The 13,672-nt window shown below is 29.5% G+C and overlaps 1 protein-coding gene and 1 long non-coding RNA gene across 2 annotated transcripts in view; both read right to left on the minus strand.

The window, feature by feature from the left end:
• LOC111623454 (microtubule-associated protein Jupiter-like) overlaps positions 1–12,948 on the minus strand; it is a 34,618-nt gene extending 21,670 nt beyond the window's left edge. Inside the window, exon 1 of the mRNA XM_023367100.1 lies at positions 12,798–12,948. Coding sequence (XP_023222868.1) covers positions 12,798–12,853 — 56 coding nt within the window. The 5' untranslated portion in view covers positions 12,854–12,948. The remainder of the gene's footprint in view (positions 1–12,797) is intronic.
• Positions 6,231–6,558, minus strand: LOC111625369. The gene is made up of 2 exons (XR_002756754.1): positions 6,395–6,558; positions 6,231–6,326 (listed from the first exon to the last, which is right to left on the minus strand). It is a non-coding gene; the product is annotated as an uncharacterized LOC111625369 (long non-coding RNA).
• Positions 12,949–13,672: the final 724 nt, after the last annotated feature.

Consider the following 13,672-nt stretch of genomic DNA (forward strand, 5'->3'; position numbering starts at 1 on the left):
GAGTTCTCCTAAATGTAACTTAGAACCCAGTTTTATACTATTATTTTTAAGTGTTTAATATTGAGTGTAACAATAATCCATTCCAGTATGTTAAAACTGATCTCATTTATTTCAACATTTGTATTCGTTAAGAATAATGTAACAATAACAAAATAAGAAAGTTTCTTATACTAACTTTGTAATGTTTTATATTTATGTTTCATAATACTTATTAGTTCAATTTTCATATAAACATTACAAACTATACACATGTAATTTACATTTGTACAATTTGATATTTTAATTAATTTAATTAAATTATGAGTTGTCATTATAATTAACACAGTGTTCTTGTTCTTTATAGTAAAGACTGTCAAATTCTGCAAGTTGTGAAAAATAAAAACGATTTCATCTTGAATATAATCATTTCTATATTCCTTGTCCACTACTGGTGCAAATGCCTGTCCATTACTAAATATCTCAATTTTTTCAATGTCCACTACTGAAACATTTTCAACCTTACAAAATAAATTAAATTAAAATGTATTCGACGAGACTGACATAATTAAAATCCTTACAGTGAGTGAAGAAAGATTTTGTCTAACAGACAATATAACTTTTAAGCCATAAGGCTTCCAAATAGGGGTCCAGTTTCAAAAAAGTCGAAAAATTTTCCTTGAAGTGTCCACTACTGGTGCGTTTACCTTATTATAAAATGGCAAAAACCTTAATTTTGAGGGTAGGGATAAGTTTTATAAAAAAGCACAAAATGTTAATAATGAATAAAATCTTCATTAAGTGCTACTCCGAGACACATGACCTTTTCTACCTCCCCACCCTCTCGACCTTTCACCACCAAAATTTAATACATCAATTCCTCTCATATACAAGTCACCATGCAAAATTTTATTTCTTTATCTTCACCCCACCCTGAGATATTAAGCAAAATAGACACCAATGCACACACACGGAATTTTTTTGCCATTTTGGATATGGGAGGTCTCAAAATGTCGAGATTTGCAAAAAATTCTGAGGGTCAAATCTGACACGATTCCAATACTTTCCCTTGTTACGTATACATAATAGCCNATTACTATTAAATGGCAAAAAGCTTAATTTTGAGGGTAGGGATGAGTTTTATAAAAAAAGCACAAATGTTAATAACTAATAAAATCTTCATTAAGTGCTACTCCTTTTCAGATACATGACCTTTTCTACCTCCCAACCCTCTCAACCTTTCACTTCCAAAATTTAATAGCATCAATGTCTCTCATATACAAGTCACCATGCAAAATTTTGTTTCTTTATCTTCACCCCATCCTGAGATATTAAGCAAAATAGACACCAATGCACACACACGGAATTTTTTTGCCATTTTGGATATGGGAGGTCTCAAAATGTCGAGATTTGCAAAAAATTCTGAGGGTCAAATCTGACACGATTCCAATACTTTCCCTTGTTACGTATACATAATAGCCAAGAAAGTAAAAACTACAAAGTTCTATCATTTCTCAATATGAGTTTTAGTAAGTTTCTCTAATTATTTTTATTTTATGGCAAAGCATTAAGTAAATGAATCTTGTGAAAACTATCATACACGGTAAATGGTATAATTATGCTGTCAATGTATTTTAATGCATCAATGTCCCATATGGCTATTCCTCACTACGATCTTGTTGCAATTTGTAACGTAATATCAGTCGGTTAAAGTTCTTATATTTGATTCTTCCAAATAACAGTTGAACATTCTTTAATTTGATATTAAACTCCTGAAGACAGTCTATAAAAAAAACCAAAAATGTTAGTTTTAAAAAAGTATTTTGCTTATTATTTGATATACTTTATTGACTATTCGAACACACAAAGAAAAGTACTCTTTATAATCTGCATTCAATAGTTGTTCGATTAGTGAAGTCTCAGTAAAAGTAATATTTTTCATCTTTGAATTTTAAAATTAAAAAAATATTTGTCATCTTCTTAATTCAGAGAATATTAGATATAATTATAACTTCAGTTTTCTTTTAGTTTTAAGTTACTCGTAATTTCAAAATAGTTTAAAGACATGCATAAAATAATTAAGTTGATGTAAATACTATTATTAAAATTAATGTTCTTTAGATTAACACAAAACAAAGATACAAACAACACAAGCTAAATGAAAAGAAACTAAATTACCCGACAATTTTTCTTATGAAGATAAATCATTAAAGATTATGGTGTGAAACATATTGCTTAGATAAAATGAATTTTGTTTACTTTCTCGTTGTGATTATCAGAACTAACAAGGAAGTTCAATGATACTAAGTTAATAAACACAAATGTTTAAATGATTAAAAATGAAAATATGTGAAAGTAAAGTATTTTTTTTTTTAACTTAACATTTAAATGAATGAATATAACTTCAAAACTTAATTTACAAATCAAATTCCAATGTAATTCAAACAACAGAAGAGCACAAAAGTTACAGATAAAGCTATAAAATTAATAGCTTGTCAACTTTATCTACAATTAATATTTTATTTGTGTCAATGTGCTTATATCAGGTTCCATCCCTTGATAATTAATTTATCAACAGATGGAGGCAATAAGTGCCTACCTCTAGACAAAATTAGCATTTAATTATCAACATTAGCCATATCCTAGCCTGATACAATTTGTTAGTTTGTTTGGCATTTACCACCTTTTCTGTATATACTTCCTTGTCTTACTTTCAAAATTATTAGAAAAATATGTGTATTATCGTAACACCCAAACAATTGCAGATCAAAGTATACTGCATAATTTATTATTATTATATTATAAATTATTTGTTTGTTCTTGTTTCTACAGCATGGTCCAAAGTCATGTCGTCCCAAGTTTATTTGAAGTTGTAGATTTAGATTTCATCATTCGTTTCAAATGGATGACACAAGTTCTATAATAAGGAAGAATAGCTTATTGCAAGTGTATGGGCTCACAAATCTCCATAAACTGTAAAGAGCATGAAACATGCGCAACAGGACTTTATACCAAGATTTAGTAGAGATTCTCCTAAAAACACTGAGAGAATATAAGCTGTTCATGACTCAGTTTTGGATAAGAGGAAAGGATGATCATCTTTGTGACAAGAAATATGCTTTAGTTACGGGATGACGAGACTTTCGGATCACCCCGTATATTAAATTCATCCTAACTGTTATATGCATTAGACATACTAATGCCTAGAATAAAGAAATAAAAACTATTAGAATCATCATCATTTTATCAATTCTATTTATTTTACAAATTTAAATATTTTATATAGGTCTGTATCTAATCAACAAATTTTAGATAAAACATTATCAATTTTATCTAAAATATATTTTACCGAAATCAATTTTGTGATAAATGTCATTATTTACATAGGATTATTAATAGATTTTAAATTAATAATTAAATATTAATAAAATCCAAATTTGTATTGGATTTAAAGTTACACTATTAACTGGACGGAAACTCTTAAGATGTGTCGCCATCTGTTGGTAACATTTATAGATAATTTAAACTGACGAGACAAAAAATAGCTCATAATACAATTCTGACATATATTTGTTTTGATTTTTTTATCAATTAAAAACATCAATTATTTGTAATTAAATCAGCATTATTTGTATCCAAATAATTTCTAATCTAGATACTTTCTAGATATGATAACTGTTGTAGATTTTACAAATATTTAATTAATATTTTAATGTAATTTCATATCAAATTAAGTGAAAAAGCATTACATATTCAAGCTATAAAACATTAAAAAGATCGTAAACAGCCTGAATTATAAATTAAATGATAATGAAGGAGTCATCGGACCATAGCTTGGCTAATTAAATATACGGTAGAAAAAAGTAATTTGTGGAGAGTGGCCAATATGGTTACATCTTCAAAATTAATTAATTTCGATATGAAGATCGGACAGAGGTCCGAGTAGCATAACTGGCAACAATCTCTGCAATTATAAGAGTTTGAGTCTTATCCGGATTGATCTGTTCTACAAGGATACTTTTAGTTAATTAGTTTAATTGTAATTATCAATTTTAACACAAGATTGTGGCTTAATTGCCTCTAACTCAAGTCTAAATTATTTTATATCTATAGTTAATTAGCCAAGTTATTGCCCAATGACTGTTATGATATTAATTAATTGAAAATACCACCATATTGTGATATTGAGAATTGGTATATCTAAGGCGTCAATAATATGAATATTTAAGATTTAATACTTCAATTTTGAGACTGAAATGTTTTTTATTAACAAGATGTCATTCTTAATAATAATAATTTCAACACAGTTACAGTTTTAATTATTGTTTTACGAGATGACACAGTATCTTAATATAAATTATGGAGGAGGAGGATGTTTTAAATATTATTTCAATAAAGTTTATTTTGAACATCTTTGTGTATTGGAAAAAACAGGACAGAAATTAGAAAAGGAGATAAAATAATACATACCAACAACACTTATTGTTAAACTAGGAATGAAGTTTAATATTAGAAATCAAATAGTGTACATATATTATTGTGATGTCGTCTGAATGCTGGGCTGCAATTTTTAAAGAATACGTCTAGCATAGACCAAAAGTTCATATATAGTTAATCAGGGCCCCTGGCCCCCAAGCTTTCGAAGCCCCATCTGATCTCTATTTTCATCTAACTCCATTCTCCAGATTAATGAAGGACAAACAGACAACAGTGAAAATTTATAGGACAATTTAAAACTTTCAGACCAACCAATTAATTAACTATTGGAATTAACAATATAATATAAAAAACTTGAATATAAAGATATGCTTCAGAGAAAAAAAGTTCTGATAGTTGCAAAGAAAAACAACACAGATATTGCAATAATATATGGAGAAGCTATATTAAACACAAACTGAATGAATTTTTATTGGGAAAATCTAAATAGTTTTCATAATGAGTTAGAATGACAAAGAAAAATAAAAAGAATGTTAATTAATATTTTCCATTTTGTAATTGTAATATGAATGGGATTGAATATATCTCAATACTCTTATTAATCAGTTGTGCTTGTTCATTCAGAGATGAGAATTTAATTCATGTGAATATTATGCACAAACAGTATTTCAAGACAAATACTAAAAGTACCCGGCATACTACAGAAGAGGAAGACAACGGATCCAAGTAAAGACCTTTAAATATTAAGGCAGCTATATAACATCCAGTAGCAGAAGTGAGAAAGAGGTAACATTGAATATCTCAAGGATAAAGTGCATTTGATAAAAAGAGTCTGGCATATCCATCAAATACAAAAATATATCATTAAGAATTAGAAATTGGATACTTTGTCAAAAGGAGAAAAATAATTGATTGACCTGTGAATACAAAGCACAAGTCACTCAATTATTGCAACACTGACCACAAATTATACATTGTTATAATCCAGTCATGCATATCATCACAGGCAAGACATTTGGTTGTAGACTACCTTAAACCTACAAGCTAATTGCTAACATGAGTATTTCTCAACAGATGTACAGTACAAGACTGCATAATATTGTTTGTAACCTTGTGACAAACTTCAATTGCTTATAGCCTGCTGTTCAGAAGGAATTAAGATTCTTTGAGAAAGGAATTTAGGGACTAATAGAATATCTTCGACAGGACTAACAGAAATAAGGTTTGGAAATCATTTTATTGGTTAGAATGATTTAATCTTCTTTTTTTTATTCTAACAATCATAAATTAACAATGTTTGTTCATTCAAAACATTCAGTAAAGACTAGATCAATTATTTCATCCCTTAATATATTTTTATAAAAACTATCAATCGAACCAGCTATTGATTTCTTTTATAAAATCCATAGTTAATTTTCTATTCTAGTCTGTTATAAAATTTTAATATTTGATGCATTATGATCTGTCAAAATAACAAATATACAATGGATAAGTTTCGTTCAAGNTATTAATAAAAATACAGTATAATGTAATTACATATTTTTTTTTTGAATGAATTTATTTACAATTAAAAATTAAAAAATAGATTTCACTAATTATCAGTAATTTAGCTGCCCACAGGGCACCCTATATGTCTGTGCCAAAGGTAGCAGTCTGTTCTCCCCTAGTTATGACACAGCTCTTCATGGATGTAACAAGTAACAGTTATAATGATGAAATCTTGTCGGTCCCCTAATGCTCGTTATAATTGAGTTTGACTGTATATAAATAATAAAATGTTATATATGCACGTATAGAATTTGAAATAACAAAAATACCTGAATAGAACCATTACAAGCAATTATTTTATTCTTTAAATCTTCATTCCATATACCCAAATTAGTTAGATCATTCATTAAATGATGATTCACAACCTAAAATAAAAACTGAATATAAAACTTTTTACTTTCTTTAACAAAGGCCAATAAATCAAAATTTGTACCTGAAATTCCCCCGATAAAACTCTTCTTACATAAATATTACTTGTGTAAGGTTCTATCGATTCATTATTACCAAGAATTTGTGCAGTAGAAGCAGTGGGCATTGGTGAAACGAGCAAACTATTTCTTACACCATACCTGAAATATAAATTCATATAGTAACTTTTAATATATATAACATAGACAGCGAGACAAATGTGAATTCAATGTACTACAGTATTCAAAATAGTTCTAAGAAGCAGATAATGTTATTTTCCATTTGAAAATCATTCAATTGAGTGAAGTATTAAGTGAATGATGAAACTCAAATACAATAGCTAATATTTTGGTCATTAACAGGCAAAAATGGACATCAGTTAAAGCTGGTCAGCCTGTTATTTCAGCAAACTGTATGCATTACTAAACATATGACAACTGCCATTTTTAGCCATCAGACAGTCCATAGAATGTCTTTTGATTTGTAAAATTGGATTTTTTGTTTGTTATATTTTGGTGTTTTCTTAACTAAATTTTAAGATTTACATAAAAGTAAATATATATAAATGTAACTAATTTCAAATTAATTTTACAAGTATGTGAACTGTATAATTATAATGTATGGGTAAATATATATATATATTCGCTACGAGCTTAGTTCAGCAGTTGTTTTTGTTTACTTTTACGGCGGGTGGCGAAACACTACGTCACAATTACGTTTATTTTATATCCCCAGTTAGATTATAAACATAAAAATCATTTTTTATTTGCCGAAGGAACGTTGTAGCCCTTATACAGGGGGATTTTGGGGAGCGTAGTGCACCCCTTTCTGGGGTTTTTCTTGAATAAATCCGGGTACCTCGCGTAGTAAAACATTTTGTAAGGCATATTGTTTCCTTTCTGCATCCCTCTAGAGATTTATAGATCTGTATATTAAGTTAATATGGTTTATATTTGTAAACTAGAATACAGTACGACGTACAGTACATAATACAAACTGATAAGTGTGACGTTACGTTCGCGTTACTGTAACTATAAGTGACGTCAAAATATGCACTTTTTTTTATTAAGAAGAAAACGAACACGCCCCGTATTAGACGGGCATGTGTTATAACAGTGAACGTAAGTACGTATCTTTATTTTAAAAACCCTTTCGGGGGGAGTAAACACTCGCGAAGATAAAGGGTAACTAAAAGTTTTGCTGCCGGTATTAAAGGGGAAAACACGGAAATAATGCCATTGTAGAAAGGAGGAAAGTAATTTCGCCACCTTCGATCAATGAAAGCGCAAATTATACTCCACACCCAAAGATAAATATCAATCGCTGCGGTTTAAAATAGATGATAGCCTGCACTTAACGCGGTTTACACGAAAGAATGTATTATATTTTTTAAAGTATAATTTAACAGACGCATCTGTTCAGGTATCCCTTAACGTGTGGATAAAATAAATGACAGTTCTGTCCTTTAAATGTTCAAGTATGCCGGTACACGTGTACTGGTTAAATTTGACTATTTCATCCACACAAAACCTCTCCAAATTATGCCCAGGATAGAGAAAGGAGGACGGCATACTCGCTGGTTGAACCAAAAAAGATTGCAAGGAGGTACCCAACTTGGAGGTTTCGCACGTGTTAGTGATTTATAATCACCAGAACANTAATTAATATTTTAATGTAATTTCATATCAAATTAAGTGAAAAAGCATTACATATTCAAGCTATAAAACATTAAAAAGATCGTAAACAGCCTGAATTATAAATTAAATGATAATGAAGGAGTCATCGGACCATAGCTTGGCTAATTAAATATACGGTAGAAAAAAGTAATTTGTGGAGAGTGGCCAATATGGTTACATCTTCAAAATTAATTAATTTCGATATGAAGATCGGACAGAGGTCCGAGTAGCATAACTGGCAACAATCTCTGCAATTATAAGAGTTTGAGTCTTATCCGGATTGATCTGTTCTACAAGGATACTTTTAGTTAATTAGTTTAATTGTAATTATCAATTTTAACACAAGATTGTGGCTTAATTGCCTCTAACTCAAGTCTAAATTATTTTATATCTATAGTTAATTAGCCAAGTTATTGCCCAATGACTGTTATGATATTAATTAATTGAAAATACCACCATATTGTGATATTGAGAATTGGTATATCTAAGGCGTCAATAATATGAATATTTAAGATTTAATACTTCAATTTTGAGACTGAAATGTTTTTTATTAACAAGATGTCATTCTTAATAATAATAATTTCAACACAGTTACAGTTTTAATTATTGTTTTACGAGATGACACAGTATCTTAATATAAATTATGGAGGAGGAGGATGTTTTAAATATTATTTCAATAAAGTTTATTTTGAACATCTTTGTGTATTGGAAAAAACAGGACAGAAATTAGAAAAGGAGATAAAATAATACATACCAACAACACTTATTGTTAAACTAGGAATGAAGTTTAATATTAGAAATCAAATAGTGTACATATATTATTGTGATGTCGTCTGAATGCTGGGCTGCAATTTTTAAAGAATACGTCTAGCATAGACCAAAAGTTCATATATAGTTAATCAGGGCCCCTGGCCCCCAAGCTTTCGAAGCCCCATCTGATCTCTATTTTCATCTAACTCCATTCTCCAGATTAATGAAGGACAAACAGACAACAGTGAAAATTTATAGGACAATTTAAAACTTTCAGACCAACCAATTAATTAACTATTGGAATTAACAATATAATATAAAAAACTTGAATATAAAGATATGCTTCAGAGAAAAAAAGTTCTGATAGTTGCAAAGAAAAACAACACAGATATTGCAATAATATATGGAGAAGCTATATTAAAGACAAACTGAATGAATTTTTATTGGGAAAATCTAAATAGTTTTCATAATGAGTTAGAATGACAAAGAAAAATAAAAAGAATGTTAATTAATATTTTCCATTTTGTAATTGTAATATGAATGGGATTGAATATATCTCAATACTCTTATTAATCAGTTGTGCTTGTTCATTCAGAGATGAGAATTTAATTCATGTGAATATTATGCACAAACAGTATTTCAAGACATACTAAAAGTACCCAGCATACTACAGAAGAGGAAGACAACGGATCCAAGTAAAGACCTTTAAATATTAAGGCAGCTATATAACATCCAGTAGCAGAAGTGAGAAAGAGGTAACATTGAATATCTCAAGGATAAAGTGCATTTGATAAAAAGAGTCTGGCATATCCATCAAATACAAAAATATATCATTAAGAATTAGAAATTGGATACTTTGTCAAAAGGAGAAAAATAATTGATTGACCTGTGAATACAAAGCACAAGTCACTCAATTATTGCAACACTGACCACAAATTATACATTGTTATAATCCAGTCATGCATATCATCACAGGCAAGACATTTGGTTGTAGACTACCTTAAACCTACAAGCTAATTGCTAACATGAGTATTTCTCAACAGATGTACAGTACAAGACTGCATAATATTGTTTGTAACCTTGTGACAAACTTCAATTGCTTATAGCCTGCTGTTCAGAAGGAATTAAGATTCTTTGAGAAAGGAATTTAGGGACTAATAGAATATCTTCGACAGGACTAACAGAAATAAGGTTTGGAAATCATTTTATTGGTTAGAATGATTTAATCTTCTTTTTTTTATTCTAACAATCATAAATTAACAATGTTTGTTCATTCAAAACATTCAGTAAAGACTAGATCAATTATTTCATCCCTTAATATATTTTTATAAAAACTATCAATCGAACCAGCTATTGATTTCTTTTATAAAATCCATAGTTAATTTTCTATTCTAGTCTGTTATAAAATTTTAATATTTGATGCATTATGATCTGTCAAAATAACAAATATACGATGGATAAGTTTTGTTCAAGATGTGTATTTTTGATAAAGCAAGAAATAAAAAATTTTTAAAAACTAAATTAATTAAGTATTTTCTAGGAAAACAAAACTGAACTATGCAGTGTAGAAAACAGACTACAGAAGAAAAACTAAATATAAAATTAAAAAATGTCATGAAAATCATTTAAATTAACAGCAATTAGAAACTTTATTGACATGTAAACACAACCAGTAATTGGCCCATAGACTTTATACGGCAAGTTTGCCTTGAACATCTCAACCCATAGACTAAATTTCAAAATTCTGACTTCATCATAACATTGGCTTTGCCGAGTTGTACATGTTTGCAAAAGTCATGTTTAGTGGTCATCGCGGTTACTTTAAACTTCGATCACAGACAAAACACTTTCTGACCTACGCATAGCTCCACTCAATTATTAATATCAATCTACTTAGTGTTATAAGCGACCATGTAAAAACAACACACCCACAACCAAAGCCATGTTCAGTAATGAAGAGTTCTTGTTAAATCTATTGTGCTGCTGCAATCCTGAATTTGTTTCTACCCAATTTCTGACTCTCCGTTTCTAATTCAGTCAATATACAAGTTTTTATGTGAAGACACAGGAGCGATGTTATCTTTTCTGTCAACCCTACTCATTTGAAAGATATATTTATACCATCTTAAGTGTATTTAAGCTATGCTTCTTTTACTTCTTCCACCATTTTAAAAGACAACCAGCTGACAACCATTCAAAGATATTCCTAACAATTCTTTACTCCGCCCTCCTATTCAATTAGATTTCTTACTTAGCATTCTTTTTCAGATTAGTTCCAATTAATGGCATGGCTCAGTTTTTACCCTGCCTAAGACTTTGTGACCAACAGCAATTTCATTTATAACATAGAATAAAATGTTGCTTATAATATTTGCAATGAAGTTGATCAGCACAGACAAAAACAATTTGATTCATACTAACTACAATAAATACCAAGGATATGAATTAAATCCAAACAGAGATAGATTTGCATGGTACAGGCTATCTTACCATAGAGGCTTGATACTTTTGAATTATGGCACTGTTATCATATGATAATACCAGAAACAAAAATTAAAAACTTCCATGTGATTCAACAGAAAGCAAAAGTATAATAGACACAATCCAGAAAAATTATGATCGAGTATTTAATATGATATTCAGAATAAATCAAAATAGAAGAGAGAACAAAAGAGAAACTAGGTCAAGAACAAATCAAGACCACTAGACCATAAAATTCTTTCTAAATGGGCAATGAATGTATGTAAATATTATATATGCATTGCTTAAAAATTCAACAAATGTTACACTGAATTTTATATTTATTTTGAAGATAATTCTGTATGCTGAAACAAAACATGTGTTTACCACAAATGTCTTAGCTGATTCATCACTGGCATCAAAAGAAATTAATGTGTTGTTAACTTGACTTAACTAATGATAACCAAATTTAGATAAAATAAAATGATGATAACGTGCGTGTGAAATAAGTCAACAGCAAAGTACAATATATAGACATATGTACAAATATGACTAATTTCAATTCAAATTCATTTTGAGAAGTTTATTGAAACAGAATGAATTAGTCATAAACATACGAGTCCATACAAGACATTATACAAAATCATATACTTCCAATATTACGAAATTTAAACACATCATTCAACTATTAATTTCATTCTATATATATTTATATAAAACTACTTTCCCACACACCATAAACCAAAATGATCAAGTTCCATTCTCATTAAAAGTATAAGAAACCTTTCAAGTCGCAAGCATCAACTAAAATTATTATTGATTGCGAATGATTACGAAGCACTAATAACACATCCCGCTTCTTCGTTTCGATGTACCAAGAAGCGAAACGATTTCTTTCGAATTGAGGGGGAAAAAAAAACTTTTAGAAAAATCAATAAATATTTAAAAATGTATTATACCCGGTGACTCGGCAACAATACCGCAACAGAGATACGAACTCTTTTGTTACAAAACAAAATTAATACGATAAAGCACTTCTCGTCTAGTTTAAAACATATTGGCGAGCTCGATAACAATTAAATTTTAATTTTTTGTATCTTTCTCTATTAATAGGACTTATTATTATACAGGTGTATTACAGACGAAAACAAAGATAATTTGCTTTGTTTTTTCTGAATACATTTTCCTCTATTTGCAAAACTATACTGCACCAGTGTAATCAGTCCTGTTAATAAACAAAGGCAAAAATGAATTAATTTTATCCTTGGATATTAAAATGATTTAAGCTGCTGCAACAACAATATATAAACAAATAGAAGCATTTACTGCATAGTTGTGCTTTACACTGCAAAAATCGATTTAAATGCAAATTTTTTGAATTATTTTAATTATTTTACACAGAGATTTCCTTAAACAATACTCAACTAAAGGGAAACACAACTAAACAATTGAAATGGAACAATTGAAATTTGAATTAGAAATTAATCAATTTCACAAATTTAAAAAGGAAGATGAAAATGCCGGTGCCGATATCGTACTTACTTGCTGGATGACTTCTCACGATCGCTGAAACCTACGCTAAATTCGGTTGAAGTCATTTTTTATTTAAATTAGGAATATGTATATAAATGCCGGATCCGTTGGAGCCGAACCACCTATCCCCACAGAAACCAAAGGAAGAAGCACTTACTCCCCTCTGGTGAGCGAAATGCAAAACGTCGATGACATCACGGGAAAATTTAATGAACACACAAAACAAAAGAAAAATGTCGGCACTGAAATTTGCATATCGTCGACGAAAAGTCGATAGTTTTTTTTTTTTTACTGGTTAAAAAAAATTTAATAATAACAACGATATAAGATTGTAATCGCTCGTATGATATTATCGATTGTACGGTTTGCTATTGAACTCGATACGGTGGAATCGGATAATGACACTGCCCTGTATTTTCGTGTCGCATACATCATCGCCGACCCAGACGTTTTTCTCATTTATATATATATATATATATGTATAAATTTCCCGGATAACCGCGAAATTTTCGCCATTACCGTTTTTAATTTGAACGTTCTCTCGTTTATTATGATTTCACCTTCGGACGTCATCGATTAAATTAATAAATAATGTCGACATGTTGGCCTATTTTCGAATACTGTTTATGTATTTATTACTATTCGGTTAAAAATTAGATTTTCTTCTGTGGTTCGAGAGAAATACTCTTGGCATCAATTCTAATAGTCCGGAACTTCACAAATTTGGATCCCGAACCACATAATTATCCCACTGATGGTCGAGTGGATAAAATCGCTAAACACTGAAGATTTGTGCGAGATTTCTTTCTTTTCTAATACCCAAATATCGCTATTTCCTATAAGTTCGGTGCTACAAAGTAAGATTAATTTCCCGAAACACAATT

Source organism: Centruroides sculpturatus, unplaced genomic scaffold (assembly GCF_000671375.1).
Source record: "Centruroides sculpturatus isolate CEXI.00-Female unplaced genomic scaffold, Cexi_2.0 scaffold146, whole genome shotgun sequence".
Taxonomy (NCBI): domain Eukaryota; kingdom Metazoa; phylum Arthropoda; class Arachnida; order Scorpiones; family Buthidae; genus Centruroides; species Centruroides sculpturatus.